The 23,177-nt window shown below is 43.9% G+C and overlaps 2 protein-coding genes, 1 long non-coding RNA gene and 1 pseudogene across 9 annotated transcripts; 3 read left to right on the top strand and 1 right to left on the bottom strand.

Moving 5' to 3' along the window:
* The first annotated feature begins 312 nt into the window (after window positions 1-312).
* LOC120659803 (putative disease resistance protein RGA1) lies at window positions 313-13,405 on the top strand. Of its 7 annotated transcripts, XM_039938042.1 has the most exons (6): window positions 313-765; window positions 1,195-1,418; window positions 1,500-5,422; window positions 5,558-5,691; window positions 6,262-6,339; window positions 7,281-9,909. In XM_039938042.1, the coding sequence occupies exons 3-4, from the start codon at window positions 2,941-2,943 to the stop codon at window positions 5,575-5,577; spliced, it is 2,502 nt and encodes an 833-aa protein (XP_039793976.1). In that variant the 5' UTR covers window positions 313-765; window positions 1,195-1,418; window positions 1,500-2,940; the 3' UTR covers window positions 5,578-5,691; window positions 6,262-6,339; window positions 7,281-9,909. The 7 variants fall into 7 exon arrangements, with proteins under 7 accessions (XP_039793976.1, XP_039793979.1, XP_039793978.1 ...); XM_039938045.1 differs by lacking the exon at window positions 7,281-9,909 and adding an exon at window positions 13,266-13,405 and having other exon boundaries at window positions 1,195-5,422; XM_039938044.1 differs by having other exon boundaries at window positions 1,195-5,422; window positions 6,262-6,344; window positions 9,626-9,940.
* LOC120662411 (putative disease resistance protein RGA3) lies at window positions 1,227-2,935 on the top strand. Its single transcript, XM_039941561.1, has 2 exons — window positions 1,227-1,524; window positions 1,746-2,935. The coding sequence occupies exons 1-2, from the start codon at window positions 1,227-1,229 to the stop codon at window positions 2,933-2,935; spliced, it is 1,488 nt and encodes a 495-aa protein (XP_039797495.1).
* Window positions 11,641-13,536, bottom strand: LOC120659805. Its single transcript, XR_005669185.1, has 2 exons — window positions 13,400-13,536; window positions 11,641-13,197 (listed from the first exon to the last, which is right to left on the bottom strand). It is a non-coding gene; the product is annotated as an uncharacterized LOC120659805 (long non-coding RNA).
* A 4,781-nt stretch (window positions 13,537-18,317) lies between these two features.
* LOC120659806 lies at window positions 18,318-22,245 on the top strand (annotated as a pseudogene).
* The last annotated feature ends 932 nt before the right edge of the window (window positions 22,246-23,177 follow it).

Here is a 23,177-nt window from a genome sequence, read left to right on the forward strand (position 1 = left end):
TCTGAAGAAGATACTGAAGGATACGTTGCAGAAGATGATCTTGGTCAGATGCTGCGCGAAACTGAGGAAGGTTGCGAAACAGAAAAGGAATCGAGAGATCTGAAGCGTATGTTGGAGGACTACAGAACATTGTTGTACCCTGATTGCAAACAAGACCAAAAGAAGTTGGGTACCACATTGAAATTATTGCAATGGAAGGCATCAAATGGTTTGTCTGACAAGGGATTCGAGGAGTTGCTGAAACTTATAAAAAACTTACTCCCTGAGGGTAACACCTTGCCGGAGACAACATACGAGTCAAAAAAAGACCTGTGGAGTGCCGCTCGAGTATCTTAACCGCTAGGCTAAGCACCCTTTGGCAGTTTGTCTAGACCATATTCATGCTAGCCTTTACCACCTGATTCCGCCATATATTTTGCTTACTTGGGTTCTTTTAAAAAAATGCCAGGAGCTCTGCCTAATTAATTAAGTGGAAATAAAGTTAGAACAATACAGGTACGAAACTGAGCAATCCACTCATAGACAAACTCAAAAGGAGGAGACAGGAACCAAAGAAACCATGAAGAGTCTCTCACTAGGGTGAAACAGCTATGCCCTCCGAGCACCACACAACCTGCACACAAGCAAGAGAAGATCTGAAACTCCGTTTGAATGCTACAAACATCGAACAAGAAGGCTAGTAGAGTTTGCTTGCAAACTTCTTCAGCAACCTAAAGACCGAAGGCCAAAGAGCTACAGCTACTGCAACTACACCTGTATTCTGAGGTGGGATATCAATATCTTCAACCACTGTTTTGTGCACTTCTTAAAAATCACTATCAGCACTACCTTGATGGCAGGAAAATAATAAACAAATTTGGACGAATTTGCAAATTGGGAAACCATATTTTTTAAGCGATTGTAGATCATTTTAGTAATGTCCCAAGGCAAGCTTCTCTAACTTTGACTAAGTTTATAAAAAAATTAAAATACCATCTACAGTAACAAATAAGCACCATCAAAGCATATTTCATGCTGTATTTCATTAAACTAATTTGATGTTGTAGATGTTAGTGTTTTTTTATAAACTTGGTCAAAGTTAGAGAAAATTTACTTAGAGCAAATCTGAAGTGACCTATGATTTGGAATGGAGGAGTAATTTTAATTTTTTTGTCTATATTGAAAGTAACAGCCTATTAACAGTGTAATCTGTAGGAAATTTTTGCACCAAAGATGCTTTCATGACTATGGCCGGTATTGAAGTCACAGCAGTACGTGCTGCAATATCGACAACGTTGAATGTTGTGGTCAACAAGTTAGCTCCACCAGTAATCGAGTGGTACAGCTCTGTAGACGGTGTGGCAGAAGATCTCCAGGAGCTCCTAGATCTAGTTAAGGAGATCAAAAGGTGGTTGGACACATCAGGATATGAAGCTATGGTGAGTGACACGTCATTTAACTGGCTCAAAAGATTAAAAGAGGTTGCTTACGATGTCGATGATATTGTCGATGAATTCCAGCTGAAGGCTGAGAAACATTCACTGCGTTCGGCAGGCTGGAGCTGGAGCTGGAATGGTGTGAGAGAAAAATACTGTTGGGCTGGCTGGAGCTGGAGCTGGTGGCTGGAGTGGTGTGAGAGGAAATTATTGTTGGGCTGGAGCTGGAGCTGGAGCTGGCTGCCGAACGCAGTGGTTGTTCTGCTTCTAGTGTTGGCATTATGTCCGAATATATCATGAAACCAAAATCATTTATATTTCGGTGCAAAGTGGCCAGCAAGATCAAGAAAATCAAAAGAAGATTTGCTGCTGTTGTGAAGCAAATAACAGAATTCACTGCAGTGGCAAACAGTATATCAGTAGATCCTCCTGTTCGGCCTAGAAACATGAGAACTGGGGAGATATCATCATGGCCTGACATTGATGTGACATCAGTAGTCGGAAGAGTTGAAGACAAGAAGCAAATAATATCCAAGCTGGAAGAGAATGATGTTCAGCAGAAAATCAAGATAATTTCCATCCTCGGGCTTGGAGGTTCTGGGAAAACTACTTTGGCTAAACTGGTTTTCAATGATGATAAAATTAAAAAGCATTTCAAAGTTACTCTATGGGTTCATGTGTCACAAGAATTTGATGTTGACAAGCTAGTCAAAAAAATGTTCGAAGCTTTTGCCGACAATAATCCAGGGCAGCATGGCATGCCATATATGAAAAAACCAATCTCGGACAAGTTGATTGGAAAGAGGTTTCTTCTTGTATTGGATGATGTTTGGATTGAGTCCCAATTTCACTGGGGAAAAATCAGTGAGTTTCTCATCAATACTGGTGCACCAGGAAGCAGGATTTTACTAACTACTCGCAGTAGTAAAGTTGCAGAAACAGTGGGATCCACGGATCCATTTAAGTTGCCACTGTTATCTGAGGTTAGCAGCTGGCAACTTTTCATGGAAAGTTATGGAATGGCTGCAAACAATTTGGGCTCTGAATTTCTTAAGGCTGGAAAAGAGATCGTGGGTAAATGTGGCGGAGTGCCATTGGCAATTAAAGTTCTTGCAGGTGTTCTTCGTGGCAAGGAACATATAGATCAGTGGAAGGCCACGAGAGATAGCAATTTACTATATGTTGAGGGTGAAGAACATAGAGTAGCTGCATGCTTGATGCTGAGCTATTTTCATTTGCCATCTCATCTGAAGCAGTGCTTCACAATATGTTCTGTGTTTCCTAAAGGCCACAGGATTGATAAAGACCAACTGATTGACCTCTGGATTGCTCATGACATGATCACTGTCGAGGATGGTGTTGATTACTTGGATTATGTTGGCCATAAGTGCTTTAATTCTCTAGTGCAAATGTCTTTCCTACAAGATGTGGAAGAAGAAGATAGGAGAGTGAGATGCAAGATGCATGATTTGGTTCATATCTTGCCCGATCGATCTTGGGTGATGAAGTTTCATCTGTAGTGCCAATGGAGGTGACTAAATATACAAAGAGATACAGATACTTTTCTTTAATTAATCAAACAACAATTGTTCTACCTAAAAATATGTTTGAAAAGGCATGTGCTGTGTATGCTGCTGCTTGTGGTAACCCAATATTTGGCAAGGAACTGAAGAACGCAAGACACTTGCGCAGTATCATGGTGGAAGATATCCCTGTAGTATCAGTACCCACTACCATACTACAAATAAAAAGCCTAAGGTATATTAGCATTTCCAAAGTATGGATATTGAGAGCGCTTCCTGAGGCCATTTCAGATGCTTGGAGCCTGCAAGCACTCCATGTAACAGATTGTCGTAATTTTGTCGAGTTACCTGGATCAATTGGTAAGCTACAAAAGTTGAGAACACTAAATTTGTCAGGTTGTAAAAGTCTAAAGAGGTTACCCAATTCAATAGGTGATTGTCAAATGATTTCAAGCATTGATCTTTACCATTGCAAAAAGCTTACAGTTCTGCCAAACTCTATTGGTAAGCTTCAGAAGTTAAAAACCCTGAAGCTATCGTTGTGTGAAGAGCTGAAATGTTTACCAGAATCAATTGGTGATTGTCAAATGATTTCAAGCATTGATCTTTGCAATTGCTGGGAGCTTAAAGCATTGCCGGACTCTATTTGCAGAAATGAAAAGCTAAGAGTTTTGAGACTAGGTAACACCCATATTGAGAGTCTACCATCAAGTTTCACAATGCTTAGAGATCTAGAGTGTTTGGACCTTAACAAATGTCGAGAGCTGGTAGAGTTACCTGAAGGCATTGGACACTTGGAGAAGCTTCAAGTTTTGAACCTAAAAGATTGTGAAAAACTGCGAGGCATGCCTGTAGGCATTGGAAACCTCAGTGGACTACAAAAGTTGGGCTTATTTGTTGTGGGTGAGGGCAAAAAGTTTGCAAGAATCTCAGAGCTTACACACATAGGTAGGAATAGTGAAGACCTAATTATCAGAGGTATTGCCCATGTGATGGAACCTGATGATGCGCATAAGACATGCTTGAAACATAAGACAAACTTACAGAGGTTGAACCTAGAATGGAAGAGGTATCACGTGGGTGAGGTGAACACTGAATTGGAGCAGGCTGTACTTGATGGTCTGGAACTGCCACCAGGGATTAAAGAACTCAAAATTCGTGGGTATTCAGGCACACAATATGCACGGTGGATACAGAATGAAGTTGGTGGTGGAGTACAAGGGCTTGCTTACTTCCAACTTTTGAGAGTGATGAATCTATGTAATTTCTCGAACTTGAAGCATCTACACGGGCTTGTGGAGCTGCCTAGTTTGGAGGAGCTTGTGCTGCGAGCAATGCCTTCTCTTGAGAGCATAAGCGGAGGCCCATTTCCTGCACTGGTGAAGTTAGTTTTATATAAACTGCCTAGTTTGGGAGAGTTGTGGATTGTAACAGAGAGGACTATATCTGATGGAGAAGAGGAAGGAAGCTGTAGGAATTGCACTCCTTACTTGGGACAAGTCCAAGTTGGTAATTGTATAACATATTTCGATATAACTGATTGTCCTAAGTTGAAGTTCAAGCCATACCTGCCTTTGTCGCTACAACACTGGAAGTTATCTGGGAGCAGCGAGCAGCTACTGCAGTCGCCAGACCTATGTGAGGGGTGCACTTCGTCCTCCAGTTTTAGCCACCTAAAGAGGCTTCGGCTGCCTAGGATGACAGGGTTAGGATATGGACTTGAGTCATGGCAGATTCTTAGCTTCTACAATACCGAGCGGCCACAGGGCTTAGCGAGCCTCACATCCCTCCAGTCTCTGGATGTGTTCTTGTCTACTATATGCGAGTTGCCGGAGTGTCTAGGGGAACTCCGTTCTCTGCAAAAGCTGACCATTCGATCATGCCATAGCCTGAGAAGTCTTCCCCAATCAATGGGTCACCTCACATCCCTCCAAGTGTTATCGGTAGATTGGTGCCATGCACTTCAACAATTGCCTGAATGCTTGGGTGAGCTCTGTTCTCTTCGGACTCTATATGTAGGAGGCTTACGCAATATAAATAGCTTTCCCCAATCGTTGCGGTATCTCACATCACTCCGGGATCTCAGAATTGGTGGGTGTGACGCACTTCATGAACTGCCTGAATGTCTGGGAGATCTCCGTTCTCTATGCAAACTCTACATTATTGGGTTGCCCAGGCTGACTTGCTTTCCCAAATCATTATGCCGGCTCACCTCCCTTGAATTGCTCCGGATCACTGATTGCCCAGGCCTCACATCCTTACCCCAGGGGATGAAAAGCCTTTCCTCCCTTGAAAAGTTAAGCATCTTTTCCTGCCCGGGAATCAAAACCTTGCCGGAGGGCATAAAAGGCCTCACCTCTCTGAAGGAATTGTGGATCCAGGGATGCCCTGATCTGGCGGTGCGCTGTGAGAGAGAAAAGGGGGAGGACTGGCACCTCATCTCTCACATCCCTGTTTGTCTTGGGATTTTGACTGCTTCGTCAGGTGGTTTCATCGTACCTAATTCCTGATTCTTTTCTATTTCGCAAATGGTGCATTGTTTCACTGCCTCAAGACTGTACAACCCACACCGAAGAGCATGTACCTGTAGGCTGATTTTTTACCTCTGATTTTGTGTAGATCTGGGCCATCTGTGTTGATTCATTTCAGGCTGGAGTTGCACTGCAAGATGGTTTATATGCTCGTTGTGCTTTTGTACATTACTACCTGGCTTGGTCAGATCATATCATATCATACGGCCACCTTCTATTGATGTAAGTTACATGCACAGAAGCAATCCTAGCTCCTAATGTCACAAAAAATGCTTTGTGATTTTCTGTTGTAACATTTGTGGTGGAGAATGCTTCAGATGATTCAGTTATGTGCTAGCTGTTCAAGCCTCTGTTAGTTGATGAATTCCTCAGTTAAACACCCAGAATTAGCCTGGAGAAGGCATGCGTTGATGCTACTTAATGAAAAGAACTTCAGAGGTTACCATGCCGAGAAAAAAGAATACTACGTAGTTCATATATACAAGCACCACAAGTAGTTTCGATTGGTTTGCTTTAGTAAGTTCTCTTGCCTTCTGCAAGCAAGACTCCTAAAGCTCCGATTTGCATACAATACGTAGGAGAAAAAAGGCGGGCTATCTTTCTACATGTCATAGGAAAAATCAACAGATCTGAGCTCTAGTTAATTACTCTGTTTCTTCAACTCTTCATTTTTTTTCCTGTTGAGCCTTCTATGTTTGTAAATCGTACATGTCTTCTCCTGCATCTAAACTTTCTGCTATTAGCACATTTTTTTCAGTGAATAAAAATTGGTGGTTTATCTACTTATTTCAGGTACTGAAGGTTGAAACCTCAGAAGTAATACATCATTATTCATAACGACAATACATGTGGATTCTTCCGAACTAGAGGGTATGGTATGCTCATTTTCCAACCACAAACTAGCTGCCAAGTTTCTCTCTCTCTCTCTCTCTCTCTCTCTCTCTCTCTCTCTCTCTACACACACACACAAAGACATATGTGTGTGCAGATACACACACACAAAGAAATATATAAGAAAAACCTATGTTTGCAAGCTAAATATTTAAGAAGTTATTGATGTCAATGTTTTAAAAGCTTCATAGATCTTGGTCTCAAATATTTATGGCCAAAGTAAGTACCAACAAATAATCATACATAGCTATTTGGATTGGCGCTGAACTTCGTTTTCTTTTTGTTAAAACTTTTAGCTAGGATTACTAGATAATGAAGAACAGGACAGGTATGTCAAAAAATGCAACTCGCACAGAACAATAAATTGCGAAATGATGTTTTTACACGGCAGGGATGATTTTAGTTTCTGGATCATTTTCACCAGCCAGCCTCGAGCTGGAGGTCTCAAGCGGCTGCATTGAAATAGCAAGCCATGAGGAGAGATTGCTCGAGTGGGGCTGAGCAACCGTATCAGTAGGAAGGAACTTAGAACCAACGAAACGGGCACAAAAGGCCAATAACCAACAGTCCACTCCCCCCGCCCCCCCCCCCCCCCCCCCCACACACACACACACAGAGGTGCCAGGTTTGGTAGGTTTGCGTTGAGCTTTGCATCCACCTGCAGCAGCAGCACGAGGAGAGATGGAATATATTCCTAGGCAGATTTGGCAAGTAATTGTAGTATCCTTATGTCACAAAAGCACTGCCCTGCTGGCTCAAGTCCTAAATTGCAAGGGACGCATCGGGTTCTTGTAGCTCAAACATCTATGAGCATTATTTTTTTATTGATACGTTGTGAATTATAACACATTTATTATTTATTCATATAGTAGTACATGGACGAACGGCTTACGCTAATCGTCTCGTTACCTTTGCCATAGAACTCTCTTGCAGCTCCTCTCACGCCAATGACGGCAGCAGTGAGGACTGAAGGGAGAGGCATGCATCCTGCCCTGTACAAGGCCGCGATGCAGGGGGACATGCCGAGACTGAGGCAGCTGATGGTGAGTGTCCTCAAGATCCTCAATTCCAAGACTCCCCAGGGTAACACGGCTCTCCACCTTGCACAACCACTCCCGATGTCGCCCGCGAGGTCCTCAAAGTGAGCGATGAGCTGCTAGTCGCCCAGAACGACAACGGCGACACGCCGCTGCACCTGACGGCCAAGGAGGGCAAGCTGGAGGTCGCGGAGCTGCTTGTCGCCCGTGCCCTGGGCTGGCCAGGGGACATGACGAGCCCGCTGGCGCTGATCATGAACAACAAGGCGGGCAACACTGCGCTGCACGAGGCGGTGCCGAACCACAGGCGAGCCGTGGCGGTGGCAAACTGGCACTGCTGGACGCCGATCGCATCAGCGGCCGCACCCTCCGTCTTCCCTGGGTCCAAAAGATCGTCGATATCCCCTGGGTCGGCCAGCAGCAGTTCTTGCCCTCCATCTCCCTCAAGGGCTCGGCTCTGCACCAGGCCCTGCTCAGCACCCACCACCGTAAGCTTAGCTACCGCACACTTGGAAAAGAAGAAAAAAAAACTAGGAGTATGTTTTCTAGCTCTTCTCCTTTACAGTAATTCGTGCATCGTCGACCTTAATTACACGGGTCGTCGTGGAGATCCTGCAGGAGAAGAGGCCTGATCTGACTCTGAAGTCTGAACTCACCGACACACTGCAGTATGCAGGCATGGACCTCGTCCCGTTCCTGCTGAGTGCGGATCGAGCCGGGGCGGGGCTTCCATCTCGTCACCCAGAAGTTGTACTAGGGATGGGTGCGCGCTAACGCCGCGCCCGTGACAGTGTTTAGGTGTCTAATGGCGTGCGATGTTGTATCTAAATATGTTGAGCAAAGGAGTGGAGTCAATTCCTTCATTGCCACTGGAATTTATATGTATTCCTTGAGTGCCATAAAAAAATTTGAATTTCCCTCACTGCCATTGTTTCAATTTTTCATTCCTCTAGCTGCCATTTCCGTTAAAGTCTGTTAAGGTGTAGTCACTGCCAGCTTGGCCCCACAACAACGCCCTCCGTCAGCCCCACAACAACGAGCGCGGCCAGCGGGTCCGCCATGGATGCACGTCGCGGGACGCTCAGCCTGCTCGACGCCGCCCCGCCGCCCTGCCCCCCTCCTCTGGTGCCCCCGGTGCAGGGCGCAGCGGAAGGAGCCTGGGTGTGTGGATGAGCCTCAGTGCTTTGCTCTCCTCCCGTCCTCATGCTCCGCCAGCCTGCGTGCGGCGCCGGGCGGAGGAGGCGCGCGGGCTCGGTGGACTCGTGGACGCGGCGCCGGGCGGAGGTCCTCCAGTTCCCGCGCGGCATCCAGGCTCTCCCGCTCCATACTACGGCAGTTTCCAGGTCGCGTCGATGGGCAGGTGCTTGGCGAGCACCTCCGGCGGGAGGCCGGACTTGGCGACGGGGTGGAAGCACGCGGTCCAGAGCTGGTTCAGGTCCTGCTTCCACGACGCCATGAGCACCGTACCTTCATCACGTCCTCGATCGACGCCGTCTCCACCATCCCGGCCAGCTGGTTTCTGCACACAGCAACCAAGTTGTTTGACTACTACTGTTAGCTAGCTTGCTAGCTCTCTCTCTCCATGGCTTTCACAGCTGTGCTCTGCTGTGAGTAGTAGCAGCAGCGCAGCGCCCGCATTGCAAAAGCACACAGGCCGGCATGGAGCAGAGCACACAGGACCAAGCGCTCGCGCTGCACTACGCCGTCAAGAACTGCAGTCGGATGGAGCAAGAGCGCCTGGATGCCGCGGGGAACTGGAGGACCTCCGCCCGGAGCCGCGTCCGTGGCGCCTCCGCCCACGACCCGCGCGCGTCCATGGCGGTGGACGGCGGCGACCAGGTCCACAACGCGCTCATCCGTGTCAGCTGACGGAGGGTGTTGTTGTGGGGCCAAGTTGGCAGTGACTACACCTTAACAGACCTTAACGGAAATGGCAGCTAGGGAAATGAAAAATTGAAACAATTGCAGTCAAGGAAATTTGAAATTTTTGATGGCGCTCAAGGAATCCATGTAAATTCTAGTGGCAATGAAGGAATTAACTCTTAATTTTCCTATTGTACCAAAGCTATGCAAGTACCATTTGTATTCTTGTAATGGAAGTAAACTGGACAATGAACACCAACTCCACAGCAGAACTAAGAATCAGTATGTATATTAAATAAAGTTGTCAGGGGCATCATACATTAATAGTGGCCAAGTCGAAGCTCATTAAAGCTTTTTTTTTACAGACAGGACATACACAAGTGGTCTAACAATCCCTGATCAGTGAACATAGGTAACAACAATCCAAGTCTGGAACGGGAAAAGAGATAAAGTCGTCTTACTGATCAGGTCTACTGCCATGTATTATCGTATAGAGTATGAATAATACCAGATTTACCATAAGTGGCATAATTACCTGAGTTGATTGAAGCTTTTGAATTATGTGCCTGATATCATTGCAAAAGCATGCTTTGTAGTAATGACAACACTGAATGGGCAGTAGTGCATGAAGCAGCTTTTGTAAAAAAAATATAACTTATTAGAAGAGAATTTAAGCTAAATAATAGATCAAAGAGAAAGGGTGATATCTTAATGGGCAATATTTTTTTTCTTCTGAAAGACCCTTAATGGGAAATTACACTGGTTCTAACCTGAACTGGTGATGAAACAATTGAATGTCTCTTAACAAAGTTGGGCACTCAGTATTTGGGCTAACAGTTAAAATTAGACTGGTGATGAAACAATAGAATGTTCCTTGAAAGGATGGTTATAGTGGATAAATAGCGATGATGGAAATACAGTACATAAGCCGAACGTTAGAACAACATGGCATAGGATTACTGTAGAAACTGGAAGAAGAACAAATGAAAAGATACATCAATGAAAACAAAAGAAGACACTCGAATTAAAAGTGAAGGGACAGAACAGTTGATCAGGCGAGGGACAATAAGAGCACTGCCACTTGAAGGTAACCTCCTTTATCAAAAGAATGAAGGCAATCGTATTAATTTAATTCGAAACCTCAATACAGTAGTGTAAACTGATTTAACCAAAACCATCGAAAATTATATTGTACTGCTCAGCTAAGTAAAAAAGTAAAGAAGAAAGTATATCACATATTAGAACAAATTAAAAGAAAAAGGTTCTGAATACACAGTACAACGAATGAATAAACTTTGATAGTCTTAGATGACATGAGTAATAGGACTTGCGGGTAATCCATAGTAAGGCTGATCAAAGAAGAGCTCACTTTAATGAGGTTTTTTTAATCAATTATGCAGCGATGATAATTTGAATTTAATTAAAATCACCGAGCCTCCATGATCAAGCATCTTATTATTTTATATATGACAGGATATTAGAAAATAAGATCAAATTGTTCGAGAAAAAGAATATAAGATCAATTGTGTTTGTACCATATTTATCTGCAAAGTTGCATTGGTAGAGCACATGACATGACATCTAGTGGAGTGCAATCATGAGGACCGTACCTATATATATCACAAGGGAGTAGTCATAAAGCTGTAGGTTAGATATCTTTGTATAGATGCAAGTTGCCAAGGGGCGTCTAGCTGAACTGGTTAGGTGGCTCTGATGGCACTCTTCAGGTCCTGGGTTCGACTCCCCGTAGGAGCGAATTTCAGGCTGTGGTTAAAAAAATCCCCTCGTCTGTCCCACGCCAAAGCATAGGTCTAAGGATCTGCCCAGGTCGTTGGTTGTCTCACACGGGCCACGGTTCCGCTATGTAAGGATGGGGCAGAGGTTCGGGGGTTTTCTCGACCTGCGTGAGAAGGTCTTCTTCTTAACGAAATACTCGGGGGCTGTCTTACCCCCCGCAGGTCGAGTTTTATAGATGCAAGTTTAGATGGACTTCATTAGATTGATTATGGAGAAATACTTGTACCTACACATCAGAAATTGTTTGTCATAAGAAATCTAGCATTGAAGAAGTTACTCAACTTGCGTTACAGGAATCAATAGCAGGTGGGTGAACATGGATATACATACAGGAACATAAAAATAACATCATAGTTCTTTAAATCAACACAATTCTATAATTTTTCCATAAGAACTAAAAATATAGAGCTAACTAAATAAAAATATCTTTTTCCCTCCCTCTAGACAGTCTAAGCATTAGGATAAAAACACATATATCTAGACATTGGCAGAGCCAGGATTGAGCGAAGCCCCGGGCCGAATTGTACGACGCCAAAAATTAACATAGTTCAAAAAGCATATTACAAAATAGTGTAAAGATAGATAACATATAGAAACCGTCACTATGAATAAATTAAGCTCATTGTCAACGGTTCATCGTAGTTCATAGAATTAGAATAGACAAATCACTATTGAAATATGCATAGACAACCTCAATTTCTTACCCAAATGCTAGCACGCTAGCATTAGTAGTGGTGCTGGTCTGTGGACTATGGTTTTTGGACTCTTGGTGAGCTGCCCCCTACCGGCCTGTTCTAGTGTCCCCTGACGCTTGACTGCTTGAGCAGCTGCTGGCCTGATGCACTACGCGCCTGAGCCCCTGCGCGCTGGCGGCATGGCGCTGCAGCGCATCAGCAAGGCAGCCGGTGGCACTCCGTTGTGTGGCTGCGCGCCCGCGGCTGCACCCCCGCCTGGCCGGCGCACTTGCACGGCTGCACGCCTGAGCGGCTGAGTTGCCCCCTGCCGGAGACGAGGTCAGCCGAGCCGACAACCGGTCAGGAGGAGGTGAGGAGCCGACGGCGAAGTGGCGAACAGGCGAGCGGTGACTCCGGTGAGGCTGGGTCAGCCGTATTGGGGACGACGGCACGCCAAAACTGGATCTGGCGGCGGTGGAGGTCGGGAGACAGGAGACAGGAGACGGGAGCTGGAGGCCTGGAGTGCTCATCACAGGCTGTTGGGCCACTGCCATACTTCAAATGGGCTACAAAATTGAGGGCAGCTAGAAAAATTTTGGGCTCACGCCCCGGGCCATGGCCCGGGGCCTGGCTCCGCCCCTGTATCTACAAGAGAACGTGAATTAAACATTTTACACTAACCAATAAAATAGGCAGTTTTGTAATGTACATGTAAGCAATAAGAAATCAGAATGTGCAGGTGATGCAAATACACCATGTTGCCATTTGCACGCTTGTGTACTGCAAAATGAACCCAGGAAAGATTCTATAAAACTTAAGATGAAAGAACGTACCATGATCCATTTACATAAGCAATTACATAGCTATTGATCAAATAACATAGTAGCCACCAGCCAACCAAAATAATAGGCCCAAAATGAAATTCCATCTGTTGAAGGCGGCCTAGAATGTCAGTAGCACTAAATAAGAAGGCATGCTTTCGATTCCACTCTTGAAGCCCGGAGCGTGACTTTAATAATTGGTGATAGGTGAACATTGACAGCGCATCAAAGCTAGTAGTTCAAAGCATAGCAAGTATTTTGTAGGTGTTAATTTCTATATTATTTTTTAAAAGGTTCATAATTAGATGGATTAACTGGGAGCTGAAATATGCTCATTGTTCCTTCTAAACATCATTGAGGAATACTATTGTACTAACCATATTATCTTTTCAAAAGTAAAGTTGCACATATGGCACTAATCTGGTGTTGATAGGTTTTTGCAATAAGAAATCACATATATTATTTAAATAGAGTGAGGAGCCTAATCAAAGAGTGCTCTGCGTACATAGCAACACTATATTATTCAAACAGAGTGAGATACCTAATCAAAAGAGTGCACTGCACACATAGCAGTAGCTACGGAGATGAAGACACATTATGTAGGCAGTGCACGCATGCAATTCTCTCCAGGATAATTCAATTTCGCTGTCAAGAAAACAAATATGCATAGATTAGTACAGATTAAACTCTCTTTGCTATTCATAATTTATCAGGTGATGACTACAGGATCGCGATTATTGGAAGACTAAATAAGCGGTCCAAAACTTTCAGAGCCACACGTATGTAAACAAACTGAGTTCAGCAGGACTGAACATGAAGCAAGAACCATGGAGAGCAAAAACGAAACCTGGAGAACAGAAACGAAACGAAGCTGCAGAGGAAGCGCGAATTATCAGGTTGCCAGGTGGAAAACCCGACGGGAGACGGCACATGGAGGCGGCGTGCAAAACAATATGAGACCATGAGGCCGCAGCCGTGGATTGGGTGAGACAGGAAAAAGGACCAGCGTCCTGATGGGCAAGGGTAGGAGGCAGGTGGAAGGCTCACCTAGGAGCAACGGAGGAGAAAGCTAGAACGTCGAATCCACCAGGAGCCGAAACGAAATCCCCGCGAACCCAAGGGCCACACAGCAGGGAACTCAGAATGGGAGGAGGAAAATGCTACCGGCGAGAGAAGACCACGGCCGCAGCTGAGGAACCGGTAGGCGAAGACAGGGAAGCGGAAGAGGACAGAACCAGGCGGCGGCGGTCGGCCGCGCCCCCAAGTGATGCGAAAGGAGGAAACCCATTGGAAAAGGCAGAAGCACACGACTTGAGCGCTCCCGCCGTCGTGCGTCGCCGCCAGGCACGGCGCCGGGCACCTTCGTCATTTGCGCGCGGCTCTTGTCGTCCGTCGGCCGCGGAGGAGGCGGATCCGCCAGTGGTGGCGGCGGATCTGGAGACGGGCCGCTCCGACGCACAGGCCTAGGAACGCGAGGCGTGGACGAAGGAGAGAGGAGCGGACGGTTGGGCGCACACGCGCTCGGCGTCGCCCAGGCACGCGGCGCGCCGTGGTTAGGCGAGGGCGCGAGGAGGCTCCTGGAGGGGGGCGATTTCTTCACGGGCAAGGAGTTGAAGACTAGCACGTCCACGTCGCCGACGGCATCGCCAAGTCCCACAAGATGTCGCTCTGTCTACCATCGCAAGGGCCTCGCCAAGCTCCACCAGCCAATCGTGCTCAGGACTGGCTAGAGGTTGCAGACGGCGAGTCCGAGGAGGCCGCGGTGCCCGTCGTCGTTGGCCAGTGGAACACCGAGGCCGCCACCGTCAGGACACGGGAGATGCGACGAGCCAAGCGCCTGATATTTCCCGTTTGCTTTGCCAGGCGTGCACTGGTTTTGGTTCAATCCAGATGTAGGCTCACATGTCCTCCAAGCAGCATTTTTCTTATCTGGCCTATAAAAATATATGGACCTGCATTTTACACCGGTTTTTGGTTTAATACCGGGCTTTCTAAACATTCCCGTAGGAATAGCTCTCTACATAGTACTACAAAAGCATTCATCACTGATCACTAACAATAGATTATGGAGAAAAGACTACATGCATGCCTCTCCTCTCTAGAAAAAATATGTCATGCTATCAAGATAACGATGCTCCGCGTTTCTGTAATGCATGCTTCTTCAGTTTGTTGCGAAAGCTTCTTTTCCTACTGAATGCTCTCTCCTGTTAAGACATAAACCTTTTAGTTAGTATATATATATATATAAGCATTTTCAGGGGAAAATATTGTAGCATTCCAAAATGGTGAAAAGGGACAAAAGTGTCTTACCACTGGTTGGGCCAACTCCTCTGCTTGACGAACTGCTCTTACAAGATCACGGTTTGCCTCTGTGTATAGGCTGGTCACTATACCAGATCGGCCAGCTCTGGTTTGTGAACACCATAGTGCGTCTTGGAAAATCGTTTGCATCATGAACTTCACTCTTCAGGCCATATTTTACTGCGTCCAGAAGAGCTTCAACTTGTGTATCACTAGTAACCTCTATCCATCTTCGCCCCAACCTGCACTTGAGGTCCAATACATGTCAAATATATGAAACTTGAGGCAGGAATATGAAGTAAAGAAGAAAAAACTGGGATTATAGTAGGAACAACAACATTTAATCGTAATTCCAGTGAGAAACCCCATACTGCTCGTTTTGAAAATGATCAAGCAAATTAAGAAGAAGAATCCCCAACAACAGAGGGAATTCAAAAGCTTATAGTGAAACAAAGTGCATACCTGGGATTGTGACGGTGCAGATAAGTGCCACTAACCCATACAGCATCAGGAAACATACGTTTTAGCACACCTCCTGCAGTCTTTTTGCCACTCTGAGGAAGGGTGGCAGCAACAAAGACATACTGCTTGCTGCGTCTATATATTTTTCTAACCCTCCTCCAGTACCTGCGTGCTCCAACATGACTATTCTCCAACTTGACTGATCTATCTTGAGCAATATTGTCTTCATTGTCCTCATCAGAACTGCTAAATTGAGCATTTTCAAAGCTTGAATCCTCATTATATTCACCAACACTCCCAAGGGGTACTTCCTTTAAAGAATCTTGTGCTCTAGAAAGTAGCTTTTCATCAAATCTTAACATATGGATGAGACGAATGACCTGGTTCTCAAAACTTCCACAAAGTAGCATGTCTGCCTCATCAAACACCTATTTTAAATATACTAGTCCATCAACCCGTGCTCTTGCAAGGGTTAGATTTTTAAGAAATATAAATTTATATTTTTAGTAATATTAGAAATAATTATTTTAATTCATTTTTTGTAATGGTATCGTGAGTAATTTATATGCAAATTTATTATTTTAATTTATATTTTATGATGGCATGCTGGGTAATTTATATGCAAATTTAGGGCTTATTTTAATTTATCTTTCATAATGGCAATGTGAATAATTTATATACAAATTTAGGAGATTATTTAGTTCATATTTTATAATGGCATGGCGGGTAAATATTTTAGAAAAATAATTAATCTAATGGCTACTATTCTTGGAGCTACTGGATAGATAGACCATATGTTTCTGATTTTTTTGAGAATTTAGGATTTATCTTTTTTTTAGCATGTCTGGTGAAGATTAACGTAGAGATTCCAAAATGAGCCTATAATATCAACCCATGCTTTGTGCGGGTTATAATCTTATTAGCATATATTTGTATTATAAGTTTGATGAAAAACTTAGTTTCTAAAACTAATCCAAATTACTTATAATTGTGTACTGTTTTTGCCTGTGTGTCGATTTGCCTACATAATATACATTAGATACTTCATACATTGTTGTGATAAATGAAGGGTTATTACTACATATGTTTTATTAGTTATATTTAGATTTTTTTTGTATGCACAACACCTTGTCTTATTTTTTATGATAGTAAAACTATATATATATATATTCATTCTTCATATAATCATATATTATTATTAGTGGCAAAAGTGGATAATTGAGAAACATTTGTGTGTGCATACTTTGTATTTATCCAAAAAATTCTCGTTATAGCTGATGTTAAAAGTAATGATGTAGGCAGAAAATTTTCATGTTTTTCATAATGACAAAGGTAGATAATTTATATACAAACTTATAGGAATATAGATAAAGGGCAGAGCTACGTGTAGCAGTGGGGACGGATGACCCCAATGACCTCTCATAATACCAGTGCAACACTACTATTTCATAAGAGAAGACCCCATAGATATGCATGATTATATACTTACACCAATGATTTTAAATATCTGGGTTCACCACCGGTTAGGTATAAAAAAGCTATATGATCCAAAATATGAGTAATTTAGATTACTTGACCTAAATTAAATCATAGTTTGTAATTAGATGGGTTTGTAATTAAATCTGAATTTAGTGGCTCCTTTAAGTCAGTCTTTGTAATGGCAGGATTAGTGATTCAAATACCATTTTGGGGTTACTTTAAGTAATTTTTATTATTAGTAGAGTGGATAATTTTAATTCATCTTTATATGATCACCTTAAATCATATTTTATAATGCTAGACTTAGTATAATTTAATAGTACCTTTAGCGGGGATATTTTGAAAGGATTTGCTAGGGTACTCCAAAGTGATTGCCGTTCTCATGTTACCTCAAAAGGGATAATAAGAGAAAATTGATGTATCTACACTATAAAAGAGCGAGTTGTCTCTAAACATTTTTTACCTGCGAAAACCAATCTATACCCCTCACGCTGGCCCCACCTGTTAGATTGTAGAAGGTTGGAAAGGGGTTGAAAGGGCCAAAACCAATAGCTAGAAATTGTTTTCACCATTTGAAGGCTTTTTTCTCACCTGATTTTTACCCTCACCCAAACGATTTACACACGTTAATTTCTCTCCTTTTATTGGCCTTTCCTTAATTTTTCTACCTTCCTTGTTTTTTCCCCTTGTACTGGAGGCTAGAGGAATCACGCTCACGCGCAGCCCCTTGCCTCCTGCGCCCACGCTGCTCAGGGACACCACAGCGCGCGACCGGCTGGCGCCGCGCCCCCGGCCTCCTACGCGCACGCTGCGGCCGGCCGGCGCCCTCACCCCGGCCTCCTGCGTGCACCCGCAAGCCCTGGTCTCTTCCGTATCCAGATCCAGGGCGAGGGGCGGCGGCGGGCGAATGGAGGCAGCGGTGGGCGCGGCCCAGAACCGATTGAGGTCGGACGGAGGCGGCGGCGTGCGCGCAGGAGGCGGTCGGCTGGAGTGGCGGCAGCGCGGCCGTGCACGATAAGGCGGAGCGGCGGCGGGACAGCAAGCCACTGCCCCCCATGGCAGCAAGACACCGGCTAAGACGCCTCGCTCGTCACGCGCTCCGTCCTCCCAGGCCTCCAAGAACTCCAACCCCAACATCCCGGTCACGCCTCCTGCTTCACACTCGACGCCGTCCACTATCTTCAAGTCCTTAGCGGCCGTGGGTGCCAGGTGCGCTACCGCGAAGGACATGCGGCAGAGGCGCAACGTTGAGACCGTGGGCAGGGGCGAGATTGACTTCGACAAGTGTCGTGAGGCTGCCCGAGAGGTAAGGAACCCGCCACTTCGATTGGATGATTTTTTTTGTCCTTCCCCCTGATAGTTCGTCCGGTAGAACAAAGGGGACAAAAGGAACTTCTGTGCGGGAGTGGCTCCGGATCCGTCGAGCCTGCACAGAGGTGGCGCTCCAGCTCCATCGCGCGAGCGGCGGCTGATTCATCTCTGTCAAGCTTGTCGGTGGATAGCGGCTCTAACTTCATCGAAGTCATACTGACGGCAGGCAGCCGCGGAGCTGGCGACTTGCAGGCTGCAGCAGTGGTGAACTAGCATACCTGCTGACTATGTTTAACCAATCTCCAGATGATCACTGTTCTTTTGGACCTAACGTAGACTATTCTTTTGGACGTAATTTGAATCTTATTTTGGACCGGCCTTATACACAGGCACACAGCAGTATATGTAACCAATGTTCTTAAGGCGTTAAGGTGAGGCACGGCGAGCGACCCCGTCGGCATGGCGAGGCGACGCCTAGGCGGACGCCTAGGCGAGCAAGGCGACGCCTTATAGCAGCAGGATGTAAGGAGAAAAAGAAAAAAGAGAAGGAAGGAGAAGGGAGAAAAAGAAAAAGAATAAGAAAAAGGAGACAACTTGGTCCAGCCCACTAAAAGCCCAAGCACCACCCCACATCCCCACCAGGCCTGACCTAGCTCCCCTCTCCCGAACACTCTCAAACGCGCCCACCCTTCGCTCGCGAGTCACTGCCGGCGGCGACGGCTGCCTTCCGCTCCTCTCCCTCCTCGCCCTTGCCCTCTCCCTCCTTCTCCCTCCCTCACCGGAGCTAGCAGAAAGCTTCCCCCTCCTCTCCCTCTCCCTTCTTCCTCCCTCAAGTTCTCCAGATGAGCCGCTACCTGCTGGATCGGCGCCAGCCGCCAGAGCCAGCAGGGAAGCCTTCCCTTCCTCTCCCTTCTCCCTCCCTTCCTCACGCTCTCCAGATGGTTGCTGTCTGTCGGATCGACGCCAGAGCTAGCAGGAAGCTGTTTCTCCTCTTCCTCCCCCTTCTCCCTCCCTCCCTCTCTCACTTTGCTGCTGTTATGGTAAGGCGTCCATGGACGCCCAGCATTTTTTTTCGCCTGGACGACTAGGCGACGCCTTAAGAACTATGATTATGTAACTGCAATTATGAACAATGTAATAGTGATTATGTGACTGAGATATTTCTAGATAACCAGATATATTATTGTGGGTAACTTTTACAGGGCACGTCTCAAAATCCACGTTGCCAAGAATTGGTTGCCAAAGATCTCCAAGGCAATGGATGGCATTTTCGCCGCATTTTTCGAGGTGATTTGCACTCTTCACCACACACAATGAAGATAGTCTTTAAAATTCCTTCCATTCCTTGAAAAATAGCCTTTCCCAATGTATTTTTGTACCTCATAATTTTCATGTAATTTTCAAATACAGATGCAGTAGCTCCATTTCCATTTTTGTACCTCATAATAATTATAGGGTGCGCTTAAGGTAATCTCCAATGTCATCCAAAAAGGGCATGCTGGGTTTTATAATATAAATATCAACAATTGTAAAAACATTATGGTGTATTGGTGTTGATGTTTTAACCTTTTCTAATGGCAGGATAGGACTGCCTATAAGTTTCTGCTTTTTCCATCTATCTTCCTACTACTAAGATGGTGGATATGGGATGCCTTCCAGCATGGGCTGTTCAGATCTACCAGGTATTTTGTTGATTCTAAGATACTTTTTGTCTTTAAATATTTTTGCTCTACTAATCTCTGCATTGTCCACAAGAGCAATCTAAATAATGTCTTCCTTCTTCTCAGGCTTGGTTACTATTCCTGTACACAACCTTTGCTTTGCGGGAGAATGCATTGATTGCGAATGGAAGTCACATTCGTCCATGGTAAGGATCACCAAAGCTTCACTACTTGTATGCTTAAGATATTCAAATTTTTTACTGCAGCATTTAAGGATGACTGCGAATGTCCATTTATAAAACATAGCCTTTTAAGTGTTTTCAAGTAAAAAAAAATTGTTTGTGTGTGAATAAACTGTCACCAATATTTTTCCAACATATTTTTCAGGTGGATATATCACCACTATCTAGCAATGGTTATGGTTCTTATTAGCGTTACATGTGAAATAAATGGACAGCCTGATTGTTCTATCAAGCAGGTATATGGTATTTTTCTTAGAGGAAGCACTGAAGCAGTCATTGCTTGCCAGCATACCTATATCTTCTGATGTTCCATTGAAACAATGATATATTGCAGAGGGGAGTAAAACTTTTCCTGCGATGGGCAATCATGCAAGGCATTGCAGTGCATCTACAGAACAGATACCAGCGCCAAAGATTGCGTTCTCAAATAGCTCTAGGAAAGGTAAGTCTTGTTTTAATTCACGAAAAAAGATTCTTTGTATAAATGATTTGAGTTAGTAGATAAGTGTCTCCCATAACTATTCCAAACATTACCTAACTAGAATTAACTAGAAGTGCAAAAAACCTTGTATATTATGAAATTAGACACATGGAGAATGACTCACGCAGTCACGCTAATCAAGTATTCAGTTACTATAAACAACTCAAGCCAATCAATATCTGATTTAGAACTCTCAAAATAATTGGCAATGAATTATCTTAAAAGAATTGTTGTGGGCAAAGCTAAACTGTGAATCAGTGTTGTCAACCGCCATTACAAGGCCAGTAAGGCCAAACACCCAAGACTAGGGAACGGCGCACCACACAAGAATTGTGGTGCTTCTAGATCCAGATCCCCCAAGATATCAATGTTATCCTTTCAGATTCTTCTTCAGATTTCATCTGTCTGACTGGATGAACCAGATAGATAAGATAGACCATAATATTTCCTCTGCCCTGACGCACAGAGTTAACCATATGTCCAGACTTGGCAGCATGTATGTAGCTGGTTTGTCCAATTAGTTGGCAAGGCACGTGATTTGGAGGGGAGAAAATTTGACAGGAAATCGAATTACCTTCAAGGCCAGGTAACTGTTTAAATAAAGTGCTCTGCTCCATTGCACAAAACATTTATTTTCCAGGTTATCGTGTGCAGAAAATGACAAATATATGATCATGGAATCCTTTGTGTATCAGACATATTTTTGTAATCTCCAACTTGAAGGTTCCACTTGAAAAATGAGAACTATATTAGCCTTACGAGCCCAAAAGAGTATTTCTACCATTATATAACTGAATACTAGCTTGAATTCTGACAGGCGCTTATTTATGAATTCCAATACCAATATGGATTATAGATTTATACAGTATAACATTTTTCCTTGAAGAATATGTTTTTATCGAATGCTTTTTAGAATTCTGACAGACGCTTATTTCTAAAATCCGATACCAATATGGATTATAGATTTACATAGTACAACATTTTTCCTTCAAGAAATATGTTTCTATTGCATGTTTTTTAACTGCAGTAATGGATCGCCCAAGTGTTTATCAGGTTATCTTTGTCATGGAGTTTTAGCATATGAGATCACCTATATTGTTTGGTGCATATGAGATCATCTGTATCAGTATAACTGCATGTTTTTATTGTTTGGTGCAGGTCGGAGTCCAATCAAATTTATTTTGTGGGGTTCATTGTTCCCAAACAGTTTCCAATGGAAAGTTGGTTTCAATTGCTACACACTCTGATAAAGTCAAGACGAAAGCCCTGGAGAGTAACAAGACACTCATATGAGATTACATGCCTTTGATGCGTACCATTCTCATGTTCAGAATGAAATTTTCTGCGGCTTCCTTTCTTGTCAGGCCTAGCTCGGCGATGATGACACATGTCACGCTCTATTTTTGTGTGTTTGTCGCTGTGGTGCTGGTGGGTGTTTAGGGCTATCCCCGGGATGTACTTGAAAGGAAGCACACTGCTATGGTTAGAAGCTGCCCATCAGATAGTGTTACTGCTTTTATGTATCAAGTTATCTTCTCTTCAGTTATGCACCCCAAACCTGATTCCATTTGTGAAGGCAAAAGAGGGCTATCATCGTAGGAAAAGAATGAAAACTTGTTTAATGCTATGTTTTAGTGATTTTGTGTCCCTTTCATTTGCCAGTTTAATGAAAACTTGGAGGGGCCAAGAAGAAACATTGGATGTTTTTTTTTAATTTTTATTTTGTGTGGCTTTAGTCCAAAGCCATTGATTAAAAGACCGTGAATACACTATAGATGCATGTCGCACGTGCATTCTGCTGTTTGAAAACAATAGACAAGTAAGCATTTTTCCTCTTGCGAGAGTTTCCGAAACCAGATTGTTTAGTTATTGAGGTCACTACTGAGTGTTGATACATGTGCAACTTGGTTTAGACAAAACCAGTGTCCAAATTGGTTTTTTCAGTTTCCGTATGTATGATTTTTTTTCTTTATATACGCGCGGCACGCGCATGTTGAATACAATATAACTCTCCATTGAGTCAAAGAAAACATAACTATAACATTAGAAGGTCTGATTATATTTTTAATACGCGCGTGTCACGCGTGCATGTCAACTAGTTTTTCAAAAAGAGAATCTTTTGCCCTAATATTATGGAAAATATCTTGGGATTAGATTCAAGCATATGCTGCATGCGAAATGGAGTGAGATATGCAATTATTTTATTCAACGGGCTGAGCCCATGATGGATCCATATATTTTATTAATCTCATATGACCTGTAGGTCCTAATGTATTGTTTGCTTGTATTGTTTTTATATTATCTCTTGTGCATTAACTTGAATAACCACACCGTTGGCCAAAAACAACAGAACATAGCAGATTCCAATATTCACATGATTGGTGCGAAAAACCTAAAAAAAAAAAGAAGATATTTGCTTTCGTTGAGAGTTGAACTCAAGACTTTTCATAATGGCAGAGATGAGTAATTACTTAGAAAACAGATCTAATGGCTACCAATATTCCAATCCGCCAATTGATGGTCGGATGTTTCTGATTATTATGAGAATTTTTAAAATTTATCTTTTTTTCTAGCGCGCTTTGAAAGCATTGCTTCTTTTAGGACCTTCAATTAGTAATAGTAAGATACCACTATTAGGACTGAAATGACCCCAATTCCGCGGTGCCGGAATTGAAGTCCTTTACAACA

The sequence above is a fragment of the Panicum virgatum genome, chromosome 2N (assembly GCF_016808335.1).
Source record: "Panicum virgatum strain AP13 chromosome 2N, P.virgatum_v5, whole genome shotgun sequence".
NCBI classification, from domain to species: Eukaryota; Viridiplantae; Streptophyta; class Magnoliopsida; order Poales; family Poaceae; genus Panicum; species Panicum virgatum.

Excerpts from the sequence above, each read along its gene's own strand:
- LOC120659803 (XM_039938045.1), top strand. The coding sequence starts at position 2,941 with ATGGAGGTGACTAAATATACAAAGAGATACAGATACTTTTCTTTAATT. Across the intron at positions 5,423-5,557 it reads GATTTTGACTGCTTCGTCAG|ATCTGGGCCATCTGTGTTGA; the intron begins GTGGTTTCATCG and ends GATTTTGTGTAG.
- LOC120662411 (XM_039941561.1), top strand. The coding sequence starts at position 1,227 with ATGGCCGGTATTGAAGTCACAGCAGTACGTGCTGCAATATCGACAACG. Across the intron at positions 1,525-1,745 it reads GGCTGAGAAACATTCACTGC|TGGCCAGCAAGATCAAGAAA; the intron begins GTTCGGCAGGCT and ends TTCGGTGCAAAG.